Source organism: Rhizoctonia solani, chromosome 3 (assembly GCF_016906535.1).
Source record: "Rhizoctonia solani chromosome 3, complete sequence".
Lineage (NCBI taxonomy): Eukaryota > Fungi > Basidiomycota > Agaricomycetes > Cantharellales > Ceratobasidiaceae > Rhizoctonia > Rhizoctonia solani.
Window position 1 is genome coordinate 1,427,801 of NC_057372.1, and position 22,257 is coordinate 1,450,057.

Genomic DNA, 22,257 nt, shown 5'->3' on the forward strand with positions numbered 1-22,257 from the left:
GCGAACGATAGCGTATCCAATCGGCCGATCCCTGATAGATATCCAGGGATAAAACTAATATCATAAGTTGTCCGATCACGTGTGGTTTTACCGAAACCTGAGCCCTGACGACCCTAATGCCGGAGATCCCGAAGGTCTCCGTATTTTCTCTCACCGTCCATCTGCATCATGTTCCGCACGCAAGTGTTCCGCGCTGGTTTGCGCATCCAAAAGGCCAATGTGCGCCAAGCGTCGACTAAGTCGGCACAGGAGACTGCGCAGCAAGCGCTGAGCGTTGCCCAGAAGCAAGCAGAAAAGGCGCTCGAGGTCTCGAAGCAGGTTGGCGGAAGGGTTGGCGAGCGAGTGGGGGGCTGGCTCGGATGTAAGTGAAAATAGAGTGCATACAATCTAAAAGAGGCTGAGACGTGATGGGATAGCCTATCGCGAACCAGTAACATACAATTTGGCGGTCGCACGCGCATTCTTGCGCCAGGTATACGTTGCAGAAGGATTGGCACCTCCGACTTCGGTTGAAGCCTTCACATCAGCCTATCGCACTTTGCTTGAGCGCGCAAAGAACCCTGCCTACTGGAGGGAGATCTCTCAGTCGGGAGAATGGGCAAAGGTCGCATTGTATGGGGTCGAGGCATATGGCATCTTCCATATTGGCGAAATTAGTAAGTGTAAAGTTTTTATGTTCAGTACTATCAATTACTTATTATCCGATCACTACAGTTGGCCGGAGACACATTGTTGGCTACAAACTGAACTGATTGTACCTAGACATCATTCATATTCATCCCGTCATCCTAAACGATAATTATTGATCTTCAGGTCAAAATCTAGGGTTATAGTGTTCATCACTATTTGCCATGCTCCAATGATATGCGTTTCATGAACGCTCTTGCTTGGTTATAGTTACTACTACACTTCTTCGTACTTCTCGGTCTGTTTCAGTAAAACAGCTGGATGCGATTTTCAAGTGAATGCGAGCAAGGGGGTGTCGCGGAAATATCCGGCGCCATTATTACCGCATGTGGCACGCGTGTCCCTTCATGGTCAAGGCTCATCTGTCCGTTTCCCCGCATCGGGAGATGGCGAGCTCGGAGTTGTAAAAATCCCTTACTCCACTTATGGTTTGCATGTCAGGATTCGTCGATCCGAGGCACATGGCCCTGTCAGATAAGTGTCCAACGACATGCTCAATGATGGAGTTTGTATTAAGTACATGTACGATTCTTCTATTAGAAGATCGAGTAATACATACAGGCCGTCTCAGATTACCAGAAAGGTCACCGCGGCGATTTATCTCGCTCCAAGCGGCGACAATTAGTGACAGACACCTCTGTATGTAGAGTGGCTGCGAAGGTAAGCCACGTTTTGTGAAGTTAAACTACATGGATTTGCTTTTGCTCGCGATCGGCAATGCGTCTCGACCCACACATGACTATAATTCAATGGTCTCTTTGCTTTTGAACTTTCGAGATGCACGATCTTCTGCCCGATACCGGAACTGGTTTCCGTATAGTTCAAACTGGAGTTGCTGGTTTGCTCCGTTCTGGCTAACATTGAGCGGAACCGTAAACGTAAAGATTGAATTCTGCTTCGGAAGCACTGTAGGTGGCGAGAGTTACTTTACGTCCCGCTCGGGCCAGTCGGAGAGCGGGGTGGCTTACCCTTGACCCTATCATCGGTGGTGATTATGCGAAAAACATTGGCCGTCTCCTCGATCACAACTCCCGAGGACCCGATTAGTGTCGGGCACTTGCTGGCTTTGACTATAATTATTAGTTAGAACCCAATGAAAAACATGTCTATTAAACGTTAAACCTGTCATTTTACAGCCATGAAAATCCGCCTTGACAAGTTTGGTCTGCATGCTGATAGCATGCGAAGATAGGTAGGCCTCTAGTGGTCCATTGATCGACGCTAGCGTGGGTAAGTTTAAGAGTTCTGACATGTATCCGCACCATAGTTTGTGGATATCCACAAACGTCGAGTACCTACACGCTGCCAGTTCAGTTTGGAGAAGTTACTCTTTGGGGTCATGTCACTCACTTGAGGCCCTTTATCACGGCTTTCGGAGTTAACCTCTCCTTCCCGTACCAGAGATTATGTCTTCGCCTCCGTTTATCCTCTTGGCGAAGAGCGGCTCTGCTCTTCTGCTCAAGTCGGGACTTGCTTTCTTTTTGGGGGTTATCCAAGATCATAGGACGGCCTTTCGCCCGTGCTGCAAAGATATTTTCGGCTTCAGATCGGCCTATAGTATCCTCAAGGGTATCAATGACCACATCCGCAGCGGTTCCTGATGTTGCGGTACCAAGCGGATGGTTAGGCCTGTAGACGTCCACAGTTTCCGAAAACATCTCAAGGGTGAGCGCCAAGAGTAAGAATGCGTGCCATGGATGTGTCATCTTACGCGCTTGGTTAGTCGCCTGGCGCTAATACCACACTCATTCCTACACTGCCTTTGCATGGGTTTGTGCCGGCAAAAATGCCCTGAATAAATTGCTAGCATGAACTTGTCTTTGGTACGGACCATAATAGCGACTACTGAGTGAGGGGGAGCGAAACATAGGGGAGGGCGCTTGTGAGTGCATGGACTGTATTCCATCGCCTTACTCATGTAACCGAAGTCTCTGACTAAGAAACCAGTCGGATAAATCATCCCACAGGCTATAATTACCTTGTTCTTGTGTTGTTGGGAACCAACAAACCTTGTACCGCCTTTGCTCGCTCAGAGTCATCATGGTAGAAGTCGGTAGCGAACTCGTGAAATCAGGCTCGTCGCAAGACCCACCGCAGGGGCAGGTTACACGTCGATCTTCCCATAGACTGGATGAAGAAGTTCTAGTCGATGCTCAGCCTCCGATGGGATTCACCCGCGCGTTGATCATTACCACGGCGTGTACCCTGGCTATGGTAAACAATGCAAGTACCTCGGTCCTACGTATCACATAATTACTTTGACAAACTTACTACAAGCTTGTTAGGTAATGTCTGGCGCCTCAATCTCTATTGCGTTGCCCGATATTGGAGTGGACCTGGGCATTTCTCAATCGGAACTTCAATGGCTTATATCGTCTTATGCTCTTACTTCTGTGGGTTATATACATCCCGCTCTTGTTATTAGTCTTTCTCACGGGCTTTTTCTAGGGGTGTTTCTTATTACTGTTCGGTCGACTTGCGGATCTTTTCGGACGTAAAAAGGTGTTCTTAGCCGGGACAGTGTGGTCACTAGCATGGTCGTTGGGGAGCGGCTTCGCACCCAACTCGATAGCCCTGAACGTGATGCGTGCCCTTCATGGAATGGGTTCCGCTGCTACAGTTCCATCGGCGGTGAGTCGTGATGGTGGCAAGGTGTGTACACTCACGTCATTGATGCCATTTTCCCAAAAGATTGGTATCTTAGCCCACGAGTTCCCTCCTTCGAGGTCTCGTTCCATCACATTCGCGACATTTAGCGCCGGAGCCCCTCTTGGGGGTGCGATTGGGTTTGTGATTGGCGGCGTCATGACGGAGTACACAAGGTAAGTATGTCTTATCGATAAGGCTCTTCCCGCACAAGGTATCCTAACCGGCATCTTAGCGTGGCGTGGAGAGGAGTGTTCTATGTTAGCGCAGGGGTCGCCGGGCTAACCATGCTAGCGGCGGCTCTTGCGATACACAAGGATGAGCCTTCCACAGAGAAGGATAGACGCGTGGATTGGGTTGGAGCTGTACTTTCTACAACGGCGCTAGTACTATTGACCTTTTCTTTGGCTCAGTCATCCTCGGTCAAGGATGGATGGAGGACACCTTGTAAGCGCTTTCTATGCATATATGCATTGGGACCTAGCTCACCTTACACAGATATTCCGGCTGTCCTAGTTGTTTCGGTTCTATTGTTAGTCTGCTTCGTTAGTTGGGAATATTACCTCGAAACTCGTACAACCCATCCGCCCCTAATGCGTCTGGGATTGTGGACGCGAGCCAATGGGAGATTTGCCGCTGTCCAACTCATAGTTTTCTTTGATTGGGCCTGCTTTACAACATGGTTATTCTTTGTCACTGTAAGTTTACTGGCCCGGGATCCAAGTTGAGCTCGACTGAAACATAAGTAGCTTTAGTAGGTGTTTAAGCCCACCTAAAACTTTCTTGGGCGTCTGGGTTTATCCATATTTGTAGCTATCAGGAGTACAAGGGAATATCTCCCGTGAGCTCAACTTACATTCATTCTAATGAGGCCGGGCCGCTGATTTGTCGCTATGTAGGTCGGTACTACCGTTCGCGTATTGCCCATGGCAGTTAGCGGATTGCTTTGCAATGTGCGCGGGCTCAGAATCTAAAATAAAATATAAGGTTATTAACTAAGCTTCATTCCAGCTCGTTGTTGCGTTAGTTGTGGGTCGAATATCTGGAACCGCGCTAATTGGTACGCCCTCGTCTTTCCTAAGCTCAGTCCCACTGAGCTCACACCTAGACACTCAGCCTTTGGATGTTTCTTTACTGCTCTTGCCTCCTTGCTTTTCGCCCTCATTGTTCCTTCGGCGTCTTATTGGGCGTTTGGATTCCCGGCGGCGGCCGTGGTCGTATTCGGTGCTGACTTGTGCGTTGCTTCAAAGAGGATCTGAACCGCATGTATTAACCGAATCTACATTTCAGCATGTTTGCGACGGGCTCGCTGTTCGTCGCCAAGATTGCTCTGCCGCACGAGCAAAGCCTTGCGGGGGGGATCTTCAATACGGTCAATCAAGTAAGTGCATAACCCTAACAAAATTTCAACTCCTGAATTGCCGCAACTTATCAATCAGCTTGGTACTGCGTTCGGATTGGCTATTGCGAGCGTAGTCAGCGACACTGTGCATCGGAGGGCTTTGCGCGAGTCGGGTGACGAACTAGGTTCACTGCTGCGGGGGTACCGAGCCGCATTTTGGACTTGCTTTGGGTTCGGTACTGTGGGTCAGTGTGGAAGCATGCGCTTTGCTTGCATTGTCCGTATGCTAACTGGCGTTTACTCTGAAACACAGCACTGGTACTTACTGTGATTTTTCTCCGCGGTATTGGTATCGTTGGGCACCAAGGCGGGGAAGGTCATGGTAATGATAATAATGGCTCTAATCGTACTAGTCAGTTGGACAAGAAGGTCCCAGTATAGTGTGCAAGTTCCAACTTCCCGCGCAAGGCTGGATGAGTATAGACGAGGGACGAAATGTAATTTAGATAGCCATTAATTACACATAAACAAACAAAGGCATTCGTCATCAAAGGGTCTGATCCATGTGTTAGACTCAACCGTGTCCTTCGTCCAAACACGAGCGTCGGTCAACAAGTCCAAGATTAATTACCTAGATACAAGCGATGACTAGATTCAAGACGATTTTATTGATTTTGTTCTCCGCACCACTCTTGTGTTCTGCTGCGCCCTCACCGAAAAACACACATTCAGCTTCTCGCAGCGGTCACCACGCTAGGCTGTACACTCGTTTTGGAAGCCAAGGAGTCAACTTGTGGAACCTACACAGCCAGCTCATAGGCAACAAAGTTCAGGCTGGCGGAGACCAGGAAAGTCAACAGTTCCTGTTGTCCGACGCGAGCGGTGGCAAGGACAAGTTACTCAAGGCACAATACTTTAAACAGCCCCTCGACCATTTTGACAAGTCGGTGAATAGCACATTTGGACAACGGTAAGTAAAAACACTACACTACAGTAGCCTTCCTACGAAACCGTCCGGCTACTTCGCGCGCGCCTCCAACTGCGGTTCGAGTCCCAGTTGGTTCCCTAGACTCCGACCCACTCCGCAATGTTCATGGTACTCAATTCACTCTACGTTGGTTACAGTTATTGGGTAAATAAAGAATATTACGAACCGGGCGGGCCGGTGTTTGTGTTGGATGGGGGTGAAACATCCGGAGAAGATAGGTAAGAACCGATGACTGTTGCCTCGTCAAGTGTGCGGCGGCGGTGACATTGTTCAATTGCTTACTGAACGGCCTTCCTTCCCAATCCCAATACTTAGGCTTCCCTTTTTGCAAACGGGTATTTTGGCAATCCTCGCAAATGCAACCAAGGGTCTAGGTGTGTATGCCTGTCGTTGAGGATCGACGACATACTTGATGAGATCGTACCTGCACGTAGGCATTGTGCTCGAGCACCGTTATTACGGGGAATCAATTCCAGTTGCCGATTTTTCGACAGACTCGATGCGGTAATGAATCTTAATACGATTATTGTGGCGGCCTAGTTGACCAATGGACCACCTTAGATGGCTCACCAACGCACAAGCACTCCAAGACTCTGCTAATTTCATTGCCAATGTGAAGATTGAGGGCCTGGATTACAATGTGACTGCACCTGGAACCAAGTGGATCTATTACGGGGTATGTCTGATTGCTTCTATTCTTCTCGAGTGTTTACGACGACCTGTAGGGGTCGTATGCGGGCGCACGTGCGGCCCACATGCGGGTTCTGTACCCTCATTTAGTCCATGGCGCGATTGCTTCCAGCGCGGTTACGCAGTGAGTTCGGAGCCGCGGAGCTTGGCGGACTATAATGCGCCTGACACACCAAACACTACCAGTGCAGCTATAGATTACTGGGAGTATGCAGATGCGGTCCGACGCACCGCGGACCCCGTCTGTATCGGTCACCTGACAACGGCAATCCAAGCGATTGACGACTTGCTGTCAACTAGAGTGCTGGCGAAGAGTTTGAAATCGTGGTTTGAGTTGGGTGAGCTCGAGTCTGACCAGGTAAGGGGCAAGGTTTCATCTGGATGTTATTCGGAGTTCTTGAAATTCCCATACTAGGATTTTGTGTCGGTACTCATGTCTCCTATTGGCTACGTGCAAGGTCAGAACTGGGATAGCGCAGTGGGGAGCGATGAATGGTCTCGCTTCTGTGCCGCGCTCGGCAGTGGCGGCGCTGACAGCACGCTGGGATGGGTACGTGTTCCTGCGGTGGTCTCCAATTTTGCAAAATGGGTTAGAGAGGCAAGTCCAACTACCACAAGGTATAGAGTTTATCGCATGCTCAACTCAATTGGGGTGGAGCAGGAGATCGTGTCGCGTTGTCGCCATTCTCAGACGGTCGAGGAGGTAGGCATTAGACTTGAAGATTACATTTCAAATCAGAGGTTGACTATCATGCTTCTGTATGTGTATCTGGACAGTGCTTTGGGACTAGGGACGATTCGAAATTTCGATTGACCGATCTGGGTCAGGAGTGGCGGGCATGGACATGGCAGGTCAGTGCTTGGTACAGGATTCTAGAGAAGAGCTGACTCGGTAGTCATTATGCCAGGTCTGCACTGAGTGGGGATATTTTATGGTAAAATGGGAATATCCTATTTCTTGGTAGCGAGCCACTAATTTCTGGACTCAATGTACAGGGTGCGCCGCCGAATCAAGCGTATCCGACGATTGTATCTAGGCGTCTCACCCTCGACTACACATCGGCGATTTGCAGACAGGTACGTATCTCGGCGGTGATTTTTGTACGCCTGGTAACACAAACATAGGCGTTCCCGCCGGGCGAGCATATTTCGGTGCCGGATTGGCCAAACGTCACAGCTGTAAATGCACTCGGGGACTATGGACTATCCGCTGATCGGCTGGCCTTTATCGATGGAGATGGTGGGTGCGCAGCAGATTTTGGAAGATAGACACTGGATAGATGTATGCAGAGGACCCCTGGCTACCGGCAACACCTCACAGCCCCCATGCTCCCGAGCGCGCAGACACAGTCTTGCGGCCGTTCAAGCTGATCCGCAGTAAGTGTGCCTACCGACCGCGGGCCTTGTCTCATGCCGGGAACTTTTACTGACGACCCATAACCCATAGCGGGAGTACATCATCACGACGAGAATGGAGTTGAACCTCACAGCGAGGAACCAGCGCATATTCAGGCGATACACAGACAGGAGATTGAGTTCGTCAAGGCATGGCTCAAAGGCACGACGGATTGAGGAAGGATGATCATAGTGGGAAGCGTTCGATCCGGAGAGTAGTTTTGCCACGCGTACAACGTGGGATGTCCGTAGAGCGTCAGAATGAACACGAGAGAGAGATCCCGTGACTCGGGTACAAACAACGAACGCCACCGCTGCGTGGCCCAGAAAAGCGGTTCAGGATACTCAGGAATCTGATAGGATACAAACCATAGGCTCGGATGGTGTGCTTTAGCTTCAGGGTCCACCGGCATTTCTGCAAGTGGGTTCGAAACAACCGGCGACCCCTCCTCCCAAAGTGCTCAAAAGGACGGTGGTGCGGCGCATTTCAGCATCACACTCCTCCCCACCTAACCCCTATAAACCGCCACCCTGGCTTCAGTACTCGCCACCCCTTTGCCTCTGCCCACCTCCATGGCTGGTGCGCCACACGGTTCGCCTATGTCTTCCTCACTCACTGACGCCGCCTCAGACGTCCCTGCTGTCCCCGCCTCTAAGCGTGGCCGCAAGCGCAACGACAATCTGCCTCCTAACCGTGCTCGTGATGTCCAACGTGCATTCCGGGCCCGCCGTGCTGCTCATCTCCAGGACCTTGAGAGCCGTGTCGAAGTCCTCGAAACTGAAAACTATCGCCTGCGCCAGATGCTCTCTCTCCCTCCCTCTGATCGCCAACCACTAGGCCGAGGCCCTACTGGCCGTGATCCGGGCAAGCTCATGCCCAAGGTCGGCGACATTAGCATGCATCAAGGCCAGCAAGGTCCCTCGGACCACTACTCTGACAGGAGCACTCCCTCTCCTTCTGCATCCCACTCCCATGCGGGCTACCCAGTCCCCACCTGGCCTCCCAACGACCACTACATGGGCAACGAGGATCCTGTCTCCCGTACTTCTTCATCTGGCTCAAGTTCACCTTACCCTCATCAAGTCAACTATGATTATGGTAGCCAACGTCTTCCTTCTATGGCCCATTCACGCGACAGTCTCATGATGTCTGGCGGCGGCTCCCCCAACTTCAATGGATCATCCACACCCCGCGACGAGACCTTGCTCGGCGGCTTTGCATCTGGCGGCTTCCCGTCGCCCGCTGGTGGGGTAAACAATCACGCGTCCGCTGCGCTTCCTCCCCATTCGCACTCAAACGCCAATCTGTTGCTCAATCCTGGATCGAGCCGTATGATCCCTGGCTTCATGAGCGCCGGTTCCGCGCCTGGTTCTGCATATGTCCCTCGTCGATCGGTCAATGACCTCGGCTCAAGTTTCCCACCCCGATCGGGTTCAATGGGCTTGAATGGCCCATACAGCTCGGCCGCTCCCGGAGGGCGACTTGGTCTTTCGTCACCGTCCCCGATTAACTAAATGTTTCTGGCTGAGACTGAAAAGGATCCGGATCGGCCTCCCTGGTAGAAAGGGTTTCTAATGGGATTGGCCACTGTATTCACTTCGATGCTTTCGTTTCTACTCTAATTCTTTGTGTTAATGCGGATGTATATTTATTGCCATGTTAGTTACTTTTGGATGTCTGCGACTGGAATGAAAATTGATTACGCGCCACGATTGACTGAGACTGATGGTTGCGGACATTGAAACACGCGTTTCTTCTCCTTTCGGGAGTCGGCGGAGGGTAGGAAGCATGTCGATCGCAACGGCCTGTGCCTCGTCTGGACATGCCATGTCATGTGGGATGTGCGGGGCCGAATGCACATCCGACGCCTTTACTTCATCGAGCGATCGATCGCGCATACATACAGAGGCCGGCGGTGTTGAAAATTAGCTCGACCAGTCACGATATGAAATCTATCTCGAGGTTGCTGATGGAACTCTCGGTGTGTGGTTCTGAAACAGCTCAGGGGGATTTGTGGCGCGAGGCGGATGTGGGAACGATAGGCGGCGAGCGGACGGTTAAGCGAACCCAAAAGGGAAGCTGGGATGCAGGGGCGAAGATGATGGCGAGCGTCTCTGATTGTGCGGGTCGCGATCTCTTGCACCGCCGGTCTCAGCACATGTATCTATCGGATTGCGGACCGGCACTATGCTGACGTCACCACCGGTGAAATTCCCAATGAGGGAGCGCCCAGTGGCTGTGTACCTTCGCTCGGCTATGCACGTGATCATTTTCCTTCCTCCACACTCTCGACCATCACCCCAATGGTCATCTTGCCCGTGTTTGCACTGATCGCCCAGGCCTTTCTCTGGGCCAACAGTCGCTATGCTGACGTAAAGTCCGCACACTCATTAGCCACGGTATCCGCGGTGAGCAACGTCACTATACTCGAGGGTGTAAGTCCCTGTATCATAGCACTCGCGTGCCAGGCCACTGAATCCTCGCTAGTCTTGTGAACCCCTCCATTTGCCTCCCGTGGAACAGTGCACCCATGTACGTGCAGAGTGCGACCCCTCTGAAACATTTCTCTCGATTTCCTATCTCGAGAATTATTTTTGCACGCCGCCAAGTGTTCGACCTCTTGCCTTTGGGGGGCTAGTCTTATGGCTCTTCTTTCTATTTTCGTTTATAGGTGGGTACTCGCCATTTAATATACTCGACAATCTAACCATGATGTAGGAATATGTGCTTCCGACTTCTTCTGTCCCAATCTTGCGACAATTGCCAGCACGCTTGGCCTCAATGAGAATGTGGCCGGGGTAACATTCCTGGCTTTTGGAAATGGCTCCCCCGATCTGTTCTCTACATTCTCAGCAATGCGAGCAGGCTCGGGGAGTTTGGCAATAGGCGAGCTTCTGGGTGCTGCCTCCTTCATTGTTTCCGTTGTTGCTGGGTCCATGCCTCTTGTGCGGCCGTTTCGCGTTAATCCTGGTTCGTTTATGCGGGACGTTGGTTTCTTCACCTTATCGGTGGCCTGTATACTGGTTATCCTGATCGACGGGGAAATACATGCGTGGGAGGCACTGGCAATGGTTGGACTATATTTGGTTTACGTCTGTGTGGTTGTTGGAGGATCGTGGGTAGAGAACCGGCGCCGACGACTTGCGGATCGCGAGGCTTTGATTCGCGGAGAATACATCGACACACCTACAGACTCAGCAGAACAAACCCCATTTGAACCATATCGTGATGAAGGTACGTTCTGCGAAATAATTTAACTTAATTGGATATTAATATTCCTCTCTTATGGATCAAACAGATTACACTTCATTACCCACGCCCAGTGTGCGAACCCGAGCTTACTCCAATCCAGTGGCCCCCTTAGGTCAGGACACACTAGGTGTACCCTCCTCGCGCATGCGCGCGCGACCGCCTTTGCATATTCCGCACGATTCGGGCTCGCGAGCATCATCAGCCTCGGCTTCTCCATTAACTTCCTCAAGATCTCCCTCCCATGTTCACCAGCTTCCTTCCTTCTCGCTTCTTGGTGCACTAGAATTCCGGACCGTGGTCAACTCGCTTCATGGGTCGTCGACTGCAGGGACGTTAAGCATGTTTGATGCTCCTGTAAGCCCATATGCAGCAGGTCACTATCGACGATTGTCCATCGTCAGCAGCGGATCATCTGCGTCAAGCGTGCGGCGGGGTGCCACTACTGCTCCTCCGACAATGGAGGGCACTGACCCCGAAGAGCGACATGACCCGTGGGACGCTGCATTTAGCCTGCAGCTCAGTGAGCGTGGGGGCGGGAACGGGAATGCAAACAATGGTGCTATGATTGCACCAGCTGCTGAGGTCCACCGTGCGAAATCACCTGTGCCATCTATCCATGTCTTCTCTCCCAGCAGCCCAGGCAACGGAACCGGGCCGGCAGCACCTCGCAAATTGTTTGTACCTGACGATGCACCCACCCAGCCGCAGTGGAAGCTCGTTCTGCGTCAAGTGATACACACACTCTTCCCCTCACTTGTAGATCTCTCTTCACGTCCCTGGCTGTGGAAGCTTGTCGCAGTTTGCTCTGCACCGGCGATATTTGCCCTCACGCTGACGCTACCAGTTGTTGTCAATGAGCCCGAGTCTAACTTGGGCGATGGAGCTGAAAGACCGGTAACGCCCTTGCTTATCGACTACGACGGATCTGACGCAGAGGACGAGATGATACAAGCCCGCATGGAAGTCGAGGAACACATCCATGACGTACACTTTAATAAATGGTTGACCGCCACCCAATGTGCGCTCAGTCCGGTGTTTTGTGTATCGGTTCTTTTTTGTAAGTGCACCCACCCGATCGCGCTCGCGTGTATACCATGACGTTGTTGCCCATTCGCTGTCAAATCGTTGACTCATTTGATTCATTGTTATCCAGCCGGCCAGAAGCACGTGGCATGGTATATACTGGCCGCCTCGCTTTGTGGTGTCTCGGTTGCGACCCTCACTGCCGTATTTTCCAATGACGGCAAGAACCCTGCGGCCCGACTCGCGCGTTGTTTTATTGGCTTCGGTGTTGCCATGGTCTGGATTATGGCCATTGCCGATGAGGTCGTACAGGTTCTTCAGGCGAGTATTTCCCTTGGCGCTAGTACTCCCTATTTTGGCGTGCTTATTCCGTTTATGACTTCCCGCGCGGTTGCTTGCATCTAGACGTTTGGCCATATCTTTGGACTCTCAGATGCAATCATAGGCTTGACTATCTTCGCCATTGGGAACTCGCTAGCCGATTTTGTTGCCAACTTTACGGTGGCAGCATTTGCGCCGGTGATGGGTGTGTCCGCTTGTTTCGGAGGACCCATGTTGAACATGCTGCTCGGTATCGGTCTCTCGGGTTCCTATGTTATTTCCCAAACTGGTGAGACCTACAAGGTCGACCTCTCACCCACGCTATTGGTTAGCACTATTGGTCTCCTCTGCTTATTAATCTACACTCTTGCGATCGTGCCACTCAATGACTTTAACCTCACCCCTCGCTGGGGCCTGATGCTTATTGTGGGCTATGTCATTGTGATGTGCGTTAACGTATTCGTAGAGGTTAAAAAGGCTTAAACTATTACGATTTGCATACACAAACACGGATGAAGGATGTACAACCCAGTTCTTCCCAATATACCCCGGGACACAACGATACTTATGTTATGTACACTTAATAATCAAAACGAAACAGAAATGACAAAAGAAAAGCTCGAAGTAAAAACAGTCCCTCACGAAACATATCAACCAGCATATGAATGATTTTCATAGAAGTGATTCATCCACTTCTCCCTCTGCATCTTCGTCAGGTTCCCCCTCGGCGTCTTCGTCGCCCAGAGCATCATCATCATAAAACTCGCCCATCAGGGCCGGGCCTTCTGAAGCGATATCCGTGAGCTCTTCCTTGACACTCGTAAGTGGCGAGCCGTCATCGCTCGTAAACGGGCAAGTTGGATTCCCTAATTGACCCGTTGGTAGGGGCGCGGATAGGGCTGAAGGTGGGGCCTGGGGTGGAGGAGCCGAGACCACTACAAGAGGATTGTTCCCGTTCAGGACAGCAGGAGGCACATCATCGTATACCATCCCTGAGCCCAAGCTAACGGACCGCTCTCGTTCAGCCCGCTGAACATAGGAAGGGCCGTTCGCGAGCGGGGATCTGCCATTCCTCAAGCCGTTCCTACCAGGACTGGTGGGAGCGGGGGTACTCTCCGGACTTGATTCAATCCGACGCCGTTTGCGAACGGGCGAGGACCGACGCGAGTTCTTCTTGTTCCTCGATGACACTATTGCTGGCAAGTCCTCATCGCTCATGAGTTGCTCCCGGTCCTCTTTATCTTGCCTAAGTGAGCGGGCCCGGGTCTCTCGACGTGGAGGTGTCGTAGGTCTAATCGGCGTCGTCTGTTCGCCCTTGAGAAGTTGCATAGAGCGTGTGCGCGTGCGAAGGGTCAATGGTGCGCCATCTGGAGAGCCTCGCCGACCGATTCCAAGGTTGCTGCCCAATGATGCTTTACGGGTAAGCATACCCGAACCCAGTAAGCCTGATCGTAAATTTCGCCGCTCGGGAGTATCGTTCCGCCCGGGTGTCTGAGTTGACTGGCGAGACCCCGACCGTCGCGTCATCGAATGCGGAGCGGCGTCCTCATCTTCGTCAACTTCGTCATCCGATGGATGAGATGTCGGCACCCGGGATCGAGTTTTGCGCGGAATCAAAGTATTCACAATCAAGACCGGCGGGGGAGCAGCAGGAGCAGCAGGAGCGAGAGGCTGTACAGGCCCGCCTAAATCTTCACTCGCATCCGAAACGGGTTCGTCATCACTCTCGGACCGCTCCGCAGCATCTGGCTCTTGTTCGTTCGCGTTCTCGTTCCTGCTGCTGGTCCGCAGTCGTTGGATACGGCTCAGCCGGTAAGGCACCCACTTGAGCCGGTCGGGTTTGAGCCGCAAGTGACCTTTGCGTTCCCAATTTTGGACATACGACTCGACTTCGGCCGGGTTCCACCGAATCGTGTATTTGCGGGGCAGGACCACGGGGGCACTAGGCTCATGTCCATGTCCATCATCCTTTTTCTCGACCGGTTTCCGCGGAGGCCTGCCGGGACCTCGTTTGCGCGGAAGTGCGTTAGCCACCGAGTTGGTTGAGATGCCCGGTCCGGTAATCAGCTTGTTCTCGCGGAGGGTCTCGAACACGTCTTCGGCCGTAATACATGTCGCCGCGCTGATGTCTAGGTGTGCGTGTGTGGGCAAAAAAAAGAGAGAAAAAAGCGTGAGCGTTTAGCCCATGTTCAAGCTCAGGGGGAGGAAAAGAGGTGGGGTGCCACACGCCGTGGGATGCGGCAATTATGCCTAATTCAGGCGAACCTGTGTATGCATCTTTCCCCACATTTCGTTTCCGCTCCGGCCCCCCTTCCCCCCTTTCCCTATGGTCGAGCCCAAAAGAAAAGAGAACTTACCTCGAATACGTATGCGGCCTTGCGCCTTGTGAAGGAAAAGCATGATCGTGAGTTTCCAGTAGTTCTTGTAACTCAGCGCGCCGAGGGCCGAGAGCGGCCTTTCGGGTGTACCTGTGCGACCCTCTTTCTTCGAAAGCAAGTAACCTAAGAAATAGAACAAAAGAGCCAGGTTAGTTCACATTGGTCCGTAATTCCGTAGAAAGTGAGAGCGAGCGAGAAAGAGTAATAGACGGTGGCCGCGTTTGATCGAGACCCCACGAGGCAACGAACGATGGAAAGACATTGATCGAAAGACACTGAATGCTTAGAAATAAGCACGATCCAGATCCAACCTTTGACCGAGATCACTAGCGGAACAAGGACGCGGCGGCTCCGTCTATCCTGAACGAGCGATCTGGGAGCCACATCCTCCCTACAGCTCAACAAGAAAAAATAGCCGGTACCCAAACCAAGTATGTTCGGCCACACTTGGGGAAAACGCATGGAACCCGCCAGCGAAACGAGTGGTCCATCCTTTGTGTGGCCCCAGCACCCTCGAAATCTAGGGGCTGGGAATCCCACTTTCTCTCTCTCCCTATCTTTTCCCCCCTCTGATCGTGTGAGCAATACATCTCCCGTCCATCATCACGCGGACGAAACACGAGTCGAGTAAACGGCACAAGTCGGAGTAGGACTCTGGATGGGATCAAGGCGGGAAAATCGAGTGCCATCGCGGCCGAGCGCCCATATACTGTAATCACATGCGGTCGTGTTCTCCCCCGTCCCATCCATGCTATGCCATGCATATAACCGATTGGGGATCAAAGAACTGAGCCCGGGTAATCTTCCAAGACTCGAGTCTGGGCGAAAACTACGTAAACCAAAACCAAAAAGAAAACCCAACCGCGCAAACGGGTCACACCAACGCAAACGTCGGCAGGGACCAAGGTTAAACGCAAGACCGTAAATGGGTTAAATCAAGACCGTATGAACGGATAAATCAAGGCCAGTTTGTGGGGGCCGTAAGAAAAAAATCAATCAAGCAAGACCAGATGAACGGTTCCGTTGGAAAAAAAAGACGTCATCAAAGACACATATACACACGAAAAAATGTGGCACGTTTTCGGGTTTCGCTTAATGATTAGAGGGATAGGAGAGATGACCCTCCTTCCTTCGAGAAGCGAATGTGCAAGGGACGTTGAGCAAGGGACGAGACGACTCGCCCGAGCATCGCCGAAATCTAGTCTGCTAGGGAACCGGTCCAGGGACCCGAATCCACGCCCAGAAATATACGACCGAAACAATAAACGCAATATGGAAGGAAGCAAGAAATAGAGACAGGCCAGAAGGCCAAAAGGAACCCGATTGCGGATAATGAAGGAGCGAAATCGGCAGAGCCAAAAAGACGCAAAAGGTCACCAAACTCACTAAAATCGATCAAGAGGTTCCCCCAACCCTGTCTCTGCCTAACCGGTAGCGTCATGATGCAGCTAACGTTGTAATCCTTTGGGCTTGATTTTTCCTTGGAAAAGTACCCGACAAAGCGCGCGCCGCCGTCGTCGTCGACAAGAGTCATGACGTAGAACAGAAAAGGCTCAACGTCGTAGAAGAGTGACTTGTGGTCCAGGAACATTTTGGAGAGCAGGCAAAGGTTTTGGCAGTAGATCTATGCGTATCGTCATTTTTGTGTTTGGGCGATCAAGTGGTGTGGGGATGGAGGTGAGGAAGAGATGAAAGCGATCATCGAGCGATTATATATCCCCCGTCGAATTGAATATCCGACAGCGAGTATGAAATGATATGAAAACCAAACCAGGATGAGAGTTTAAATATCGTAAAGGCCAGAGCAATTGAGATCATTTCATAATTTCATCCGGGAAAGATCAAGTCAGTGGGTGATGTGATCGACAATAGGTTGGCGATAAGAGCGCATAGGGGGATGGGAGAGAGGAAGAGAGAACTAACCTTGTTCTTTCTTCCATCAACTTCAAAGACAGAGATTGGGCCGTCGCGGTATATCTCATCTCCAGGAGGACACCGCATCTTGCATTTCATCTAGCCACAGCGTCAACTTGTTGTTGTTGTTGCATCATGCAGGCTGGGAGACTTGCCTTGTGTCGGCCGGCCTGGAACCCACTCTTCATATACTTGAGACAAAACTCGCACATCCATAGTCGCCCCTCTGGGATATTGGAAAACTCTTCGGGAAAGGGGGCGTCGTACCATGTGTCAATGTCGAATTGACCGAAGCGAATGGTTTTAATGCGTAGACCATTGGAAGTGTTGAGGATATTGACGGGTGGGATGCCGCCCGGGGTGGAGATGGTGGGGGTGGTAGGAGGGGGGGACGCTCGGGATCTAAGTGCGCGTATAGGAGGGGGAGGAGCGAAGCCGGGGAGTTGGTAGGTGGACGAAGAAGGGGTGGCAAAGTAGGAAGATGAACCTGCTGCTGAGAGTTTCTGAATGCGTATCTGTAAAGCGTGTTAGTAGAGTAAGCAAATACATGAAGTGAGAGATGTACCTCTGCATCAGCTCGACTCTTTTCAAAGCGCTCCTTGTCTGCGGGCCCACGGCTGTTTTAGTCGTATCGGCGTCTGCAGCGGAAAGAATGCCGCCAAAGGGATCGTTGGCGGGCTCAGAGTCAAGCTCGGTGATGCCCTTGTTGGGACCTTCGTTGTCGGACTTGGAGGTGAGGCGGATGCGGACCTTGATGGGGCGGGTTGGTGAAGACTGGGGCTGCTGGGTGGTTGATGTGCGTTTGAATCGGAGGGTGTGTCTAGGAGATGTGGAAGTGTGGGGGGAAATGGTTGGGAATGGAATGGCTTGTGGTTCGGGCTCTGATTCATGGTCGGGTTCTGAGGGGGGAAGGGGGGGTTGGGAGGCAAGAGAGGGGGACGGTGAAGGGGGCCGCTCTTCGGGTTCATGGGATTCTGTCTCGGGGGTGAGGACCTGGGGGACAGTGCGCTTGGCCTTGTTTGGGACGGGTGAGTTGGAGAGGGACTTTGACTTTGTGGTGTCTTTGCGGCGGGATCTGTTGGATGGTTTGGATGGAGACGAGTTGGGTGGAACAGGCGTCGGTGCGTGTGGCTCCTTGGTGTGGCACATGGGGCAGGACCACTTGCCTCGGGGGGCGCGGCTGAGGGGAGGAGTGAGACAGTCGCAGTGCCAGCCTCGGTCGCACTGATCGCAAAACAACATTTTCGACTGGAATAAATTTAGCAAAAAAGGCCAGGAAAAAAAAACAAGGGAGAATACTCACATCGTCGCCCTTTGCTTTGCATATCTCGCATTCTTTGCACTCCTGGCAGCGCCACGGGTAGGAGCGGATGATGTCGCCAAGCTGGGGGATCTCCATGCACGAGGGATGGCCACTGCGGCCACAGTGAGCACAGGAGGCCATGTTCTCTGGGACACCATGTCTGTTGGATTCGCGGTCTCCAGAGCAGAAGGAACACTCCATGTCGATCAGGGGGACTAGTCTGTCTCTGTCTCTGTCTCTGGGCTTGGGCGGACGGCGGCGCTTCTTCTTGTCGTGCTTGGGATAGGTTGGATGAGTCAGCGAGAGCGGCGGGGTCGGTGGCAGCAGCGCCGCTTGCTCCTGTTCCTCGAGCGAGGGCGGCACTCCGAGTCCCAGTCCAATCGGGTCCCCGCGATGGCGATGGTCGTCCTGAACACACCCGTCCGCCCATCCGTCCCCAACTTCCATCACCCCTGGTCCCCCGAACCACCGCCCGTCCGCCATCCCGTCCGCTCCTCCCTCCCTTGACCCTCCCTCCCTTGACCCCTCCACCACCGCGACCTCATTCAGCAGCGACGGATCGATCGGTATATCCCTCCCAATCCCTCCCACCCTCTCCTCGTATCCCATCCAGCACCCCATCGTACCCATAGTCACCGGAAATGCGAGCCCTGGCATACCTCCTCTCGCTTCTCCAGCTCAGCGACAACACACACCTCAACCGCACCACAACACCCCAGTCACTCTATACATGTACAAACAACAACACTGCCACAACCAGCCACCCGCGTCGCTCCTCCATCGTCTCGCCCTCGACATGGTCTCTCCATGCATGCCGAGTCCCGGCTCGTTGATTCGCACTTGGTAGATTTCACTCGGCTCCAAATGATGCTTCTTGGCCATGTCGAAAAAGGACGTGATCGTACCTCGGCCCGTGTGTAAGCCTGCAACTATATGCACTTGCCCAAACGGCGCGACGACCCGATCTATTCCCCGCATTAGTTTTTACCTTTGATCAATCAGGGACATTGTTCCTTACCCAGCGTCTCGCACAATGCCTCGTGCATATCTTCCATCCACAACACATCGGCCGCCAACACCACATCAAACCTCTCCCGTAACCCATCGGCAGAACCCCACGCGTGTCCTTCCACCACCGTCTTCACTCGACTCGTTCTTTTGTTTGCTTCGACGTTTTCCTCAAGACGGGCGAGAATGCCTTTATCGGGATAGTCGCTCAGAACCACCCGTTCCGGCTCGTCTTCTCGATCCCCAAACGCCGACACGATACCCGGCAACCCAGCCGCCGCGCCCAACTCGAGCACTCTCTTCCCCTTGAGTGGCCTGGGCAGGTGATCCGCCATGTACACCGCAGCCTGCCACACTCCATCAGCCTGGAGCGCCCAATTCTCAGACTCGGTATCCGGAATCTGGATCCTTATCCCCGTCGACTCTATACCACCATGTATATACACATTCGCTCAGACACTGGTTACATCCGTCCAGGCTGAAACGACTTACCGTGTGTGTACACTCCGTGTGTAGTCCCAAGCGTTACCGGCACTTCACCAAACACCATCCCAAACCCACTAGCAAAAATCTCCATCGAGTCTTCGGCCATTATATATATATCTACACTTGTGGTCGATCGAGCCAAGGGCCGATTCAGTCACGTGTAGAACGTGTGGGGGTGAGGGATGATCATCCCCCATGCGAGGGACGATCATCTCGGAGACTGTACGTATAGAACATCGGGCCCGCAAGACGGAATAGGACTCGAATACGGCGCATATACTCTATTTTCATGCGTTGGGGAATCCAGATTCAGTCGGGTTGGAAAGTCTGAGATGAATCCGATGGGGCGGTAGAATCCGGTGCCCTCGATACTTGGCACAGCCATCCATCTGGAGACACTCTTCTTCTCCGATTCACGATAACGTTATAACCTCTTGTATTCTGCTTATTCGTAGATGAATAAAAAGCGCCGTACGCCTGGTTTCATTATTTTGGGAAAGGAACAGTGACCATGTTCTGTCTTGACTGTCACCCGATTCTTCGCTAGCTGCTAGCACTTCGAGTCTACTCGATTTCTAACACGCTACTAGTAGGCTGACCGCCCCACTCTGGTCCTAAACCAACCAAATCGGGATAACCCTCGTCGACGTCAAGCCAAAACGCCCCATACACTCGGTCCATCTACAACTAATCTCGACTGGGGACGCTTGCCATCTCTTGCGTATGAACCAAAACGTGATATTATTTTTTTCCGTGTGTTGTGCGGCACCCATGCAGTCGTGCTGCAACTATACACCGTTGTCAGGCATGTATCAGACCACAACCTCGTTTGGGGATAGGTCTCAGAGGCTAGCACGAAGATACAGCGAGTCGTTTTCTTGGTATTCGAACGCTTATGGTCCCGGTTTTATGCCCAACTCAAAAAGACAGAAACTTGAAGGTGCACGTCCATATCATAGAAAATAGGTACAAGTCAACTTGACTTTCAGCTCATTCAAGATAAACGAAACATCTACGAGTGAACGAACGGTCTAAATTTTTGATTAACCATACAAGCGCTTGGATACGGGCACGGTAAACCCTAACCAGGTGTGAGACACGTCAAGATGCACCTTGAGATGTCGAAAAAAGGCAGATTTAGTCACGTGACTGTCACATAATGCGATTTCAAATATAATACTCCAGGTGGCCAAGTCCCCTATACATACCTCGAGCCAGAAAAGAAATAATTCTGCAGAAGTTGGGAGAAAGCAGCAAAGTCAATATGATTGGGATGTTTTGCACGCGACTGGAACTCAAAAAATGACGTATCTCATTGAAATTATTATAGTAGTATGTAGAGTCAAGGCCCATAAACTCATTGAAGCCTTGTCAAAGAGATCAAGGGGGCCCTGGCCAAATACCAGTTCTCACTATAGGTTGAACTCTAATAGCTCCTATAAGCTCCTAGCTATATGTACAGGATGAAACCAGTATTGGGGTGCCACAAACGGCGCTAATGGTCCTAAATTTACCTTTGAGTGCTCAAGTACTTGGTTTATCTTATTAGCATGGATCTCACAATTCACGACAAATGAACTAGACCCCTTTGCAAGAGCTGGCTTAATTTCATACACAGATAGCCGTATCAATGACGCTTCTACAGGCAATAATAATGGTGCCTGCCCTCAAACCCTTGAATTCGTGGTGCAGAAACTCACGATCATCATTCGAAAAACTAAACTAGAGTTTTGTTTTGATGGCACTCAAGACAGCTGTCTATGTTGAGCATACCGAACAAACCGGTTGTTGGGTGGATCGCGTTGGTACTTGGGATATGGCCACAAGATCTCCCCAGCAAGCTATGAAATTGCGTGATTCACTCATGGATCAAGTTGTTTAACTTTAACTTTCTTGTGGAGGCTAAATGAAATGCCATGAAACGATACCAAGCTTTCATCGGCACGATCGTCCCTGGTGCTATTCATTCAATGACACGTGAACTAAGAATCGCTGATGTTCGCCTGGCATTCTACGATAGAGGCTTAGCACTGCGTGTATTAGCTTGGGTAACTTTTTCTGGGTCAGTTTCTTCACTCGACTCTATCTGATATTGTGTATTTCACTGATGCGCTCATGTACCATCACCGTTGAATCACTCGGCCGAACTGTCGATGGCTAACACTTGCATTTCAGCCTGGAGCGCCAGAATAAACATCTTGTCCTTCCATGTCAACTCCCAGATAACTGTGCATAGCAAACAAAATAAAATACATAAAAATGCGACATAAATGCATGCCTTAGAATGGTAAACCCCAAGACGCGAACAATGTATAACAGGTACGTAGGCCCTCACCGATTCATCGCCCGGCTTTGCAAATGAAAATCGCCGATCATATTCGATCGACGTGCCGAGAGGCCCGCCCTGTGATGCGGTCGACACCAACTCTACCTCGAGCTCGTGGCATATTTCAATTCTGGCGTCAGTGGTGTCGAGCAGATTTGCGCTCGAAATGTATTCATTTAGCATCAGCTTGGATTTCGTAACCATCAAGTTGTGGATATACCATGAAACAGACATATGAGGACCGTACCGGTATCTATGTGTGCTATACGGTGAAACTTGACAATGTCGGCCGGATATATCGCCTAATTTTCTCTCAGAGAATTGTGGCGTTTACTCCGGCTATCGGATTACTACCATCACTATTCTTTGTGGAACCGCAACTTCCGATCACTAAACAGCGAGCAAAAAAACAGCGATGAAACTCTAATAATATCCGTACTATGACTTCCGAATTTAGAGGCGTCGGTCTACTAATCCACGGTGTTCGATTGCCAAAA

The 22,257-nt window shown here is 51.5% G+C and overlaps 7 protein-coding genes across 7 annotated transcripts; 4 read left to right on the forward strand and 3 right to left on the reverse strand.

The window, feature by feature from the left end:
• Positions 1-168: 168 nt before the first annotated feature.
• On the forward strand, positions 169-752 carry RhiXN_02854 (F1F0-ATP synthase G subunit; the record flags this gene model as incomplete). Its single annotated transcript, XM_043322671.1, has 3 exons — positions 169-361; positions 417-656; positions 715-752. The coding sequence occupies 3 exons, from the start codon at positions 169-171 to the stop codon at positions 750-752; spliced, it is 471 nt and encodes a 156-aa protein (XP_043178167.1).
• A 674-nt stretch (positions 753-1,426) lies between these two features.
• RhiXN_02855 (uncharacterized protein) lies at positions 1,427-2,393 on the reverse strand (the record flags this gene model as incomplete). The annotated part of the gene is made up of 4 exons (XM_043322672.1): positions 1,427-1,593; positions 1,656-1,757; positions 1,822-1,982; positions 2,038-2,393. 4 exons carry the CDS (start codon positions 2,391-2,393, stop codon positions 1,427-1,429), a joined length of 786 nt encoding a protein of 261 aa, XP_043178168.1.
• A 334-nt stretch (positions 2,394-2,727) lies between these two features.
• Positions 2,728-7,925, forward strand: RhiXN_02856 (Serine carboxypeptidase S28; the record flags this gene model as incomplete). The annotated part of the gene is made up of 28 exons (XM_043322673.1): positions 2,728-2,901; positions 2,973-3,080; positions 3,136-3,318; positions 3,379-3,509; positions 3,569-3,780; positions 3,832-4,031; positions 4,083-4,087; positions 4,147-4,174; positions 4,233-4,286; positions 4,345-4,393; positions 4,450-4,567; positions 4,624-4,714; positions 4,773-4,920; positions 4,989-5,087; positions 5,408-5,645; positions 5,801-5,881; positions 5,979-6,037; positions 6,098-6,167; positions 6,225-6,339; positions 6,389-6,477; positions 6,540-6,711; positions 6,769-6,903; positions 7,131-7,205; positions 7,262-7,288; positions 7,350-7,430; positions 7,479-7,593; positions 7,644-7,730; positions 7,801-7,925. 28 exons carry the CDS (start codon positions 2,728-2,730, stop codon positions 7,923-7,925), a joined length of 3,069 nt encoding a protein of 1,022 aa, XP_043178169.1.
• A 396-nt stretch (positions 7,926-8,321) lies between these two features.
• RhiXN_02857 (bZIP transcription factor) lies at positions 8,322-9,263 on the forward strand (the record flags this gene model as incomplete). Its single annotated transcript, XM_043322674.1, has 1 exon — positions 8,322-9,263. One exon carries the CDS (start codon positions 8,322-8,324, stop codon positions 9,261-9,263), a length of 942 nt encoding a protein of 313 aa, XP_043178170.1.
• Positions 9,264-10,052: 789 nt separating this feature from the next.
• Positions 10,053-12,828, forward strand: RhiXN_02858 (Sodium/calcium exchanger protein; the record flags this gene model as incomplete). Its single annotated transcript, XM_043322675.1, has 6 exons — positions 10,053-10,184; positions 10,237-10,420; positions 10,468-10,983; positions 11,048-12,019; positions 12,155-12,336; positions 12,430-12,828. The coding sequence occupies 6 exons, from the start codon at positions 10,053-10,055 to the stop codon at positions 12,826-12,828; spliced, it is 2,385 nt and encodes a 794-aa protein (XP_043178171.1).
• Positions 12,829-13,017: 189 nt separating this feature from the next.
• RhiXN_02859 (histone acetyltransferase SAS3) lies at positions 13,018-16,314 on the reverse strand (the record flags this gene model as incomplete). The annotated part of the gene is made up of 3 exons (XM_043322676.1): positions 13,018-14,474; positions 14,703-14,846; positions 16,110-16,314. 3 exons carry the CDS (start codon positions 16,312-16,314, stop codon positions 13,018-13,020), a joined length of 1,806 nt encoding a protein of 601 aa, XP_043178172.1.
• A 418-nt stretch (positions 16,315-16,732) lies between these two features.
• On the reverse strand, positions 16,733-19,540 carry RhiXN_02860 (uncharacterized protein; the record flags this gene model as incomplete). The annotated part of the gene is made up of 6 exons (XM_043322677.1): positions 16,733-17,152; positions 17,253-17,885; positions 17,941-18,617; positions 18,681-18,905; positions 18,959-19,372; positions 19,441-19,540. The coding sequence occupies 6 exons, from the start codon at positions 19,538-19,540 to the stop codon at positions 16,733-16,735; spliced, it is 2,469 nt and encodes an 822-aa protein (XP_043178173.1).
• Positions 19,541-22,257: the final 2,717 nt, after the last annotated feature.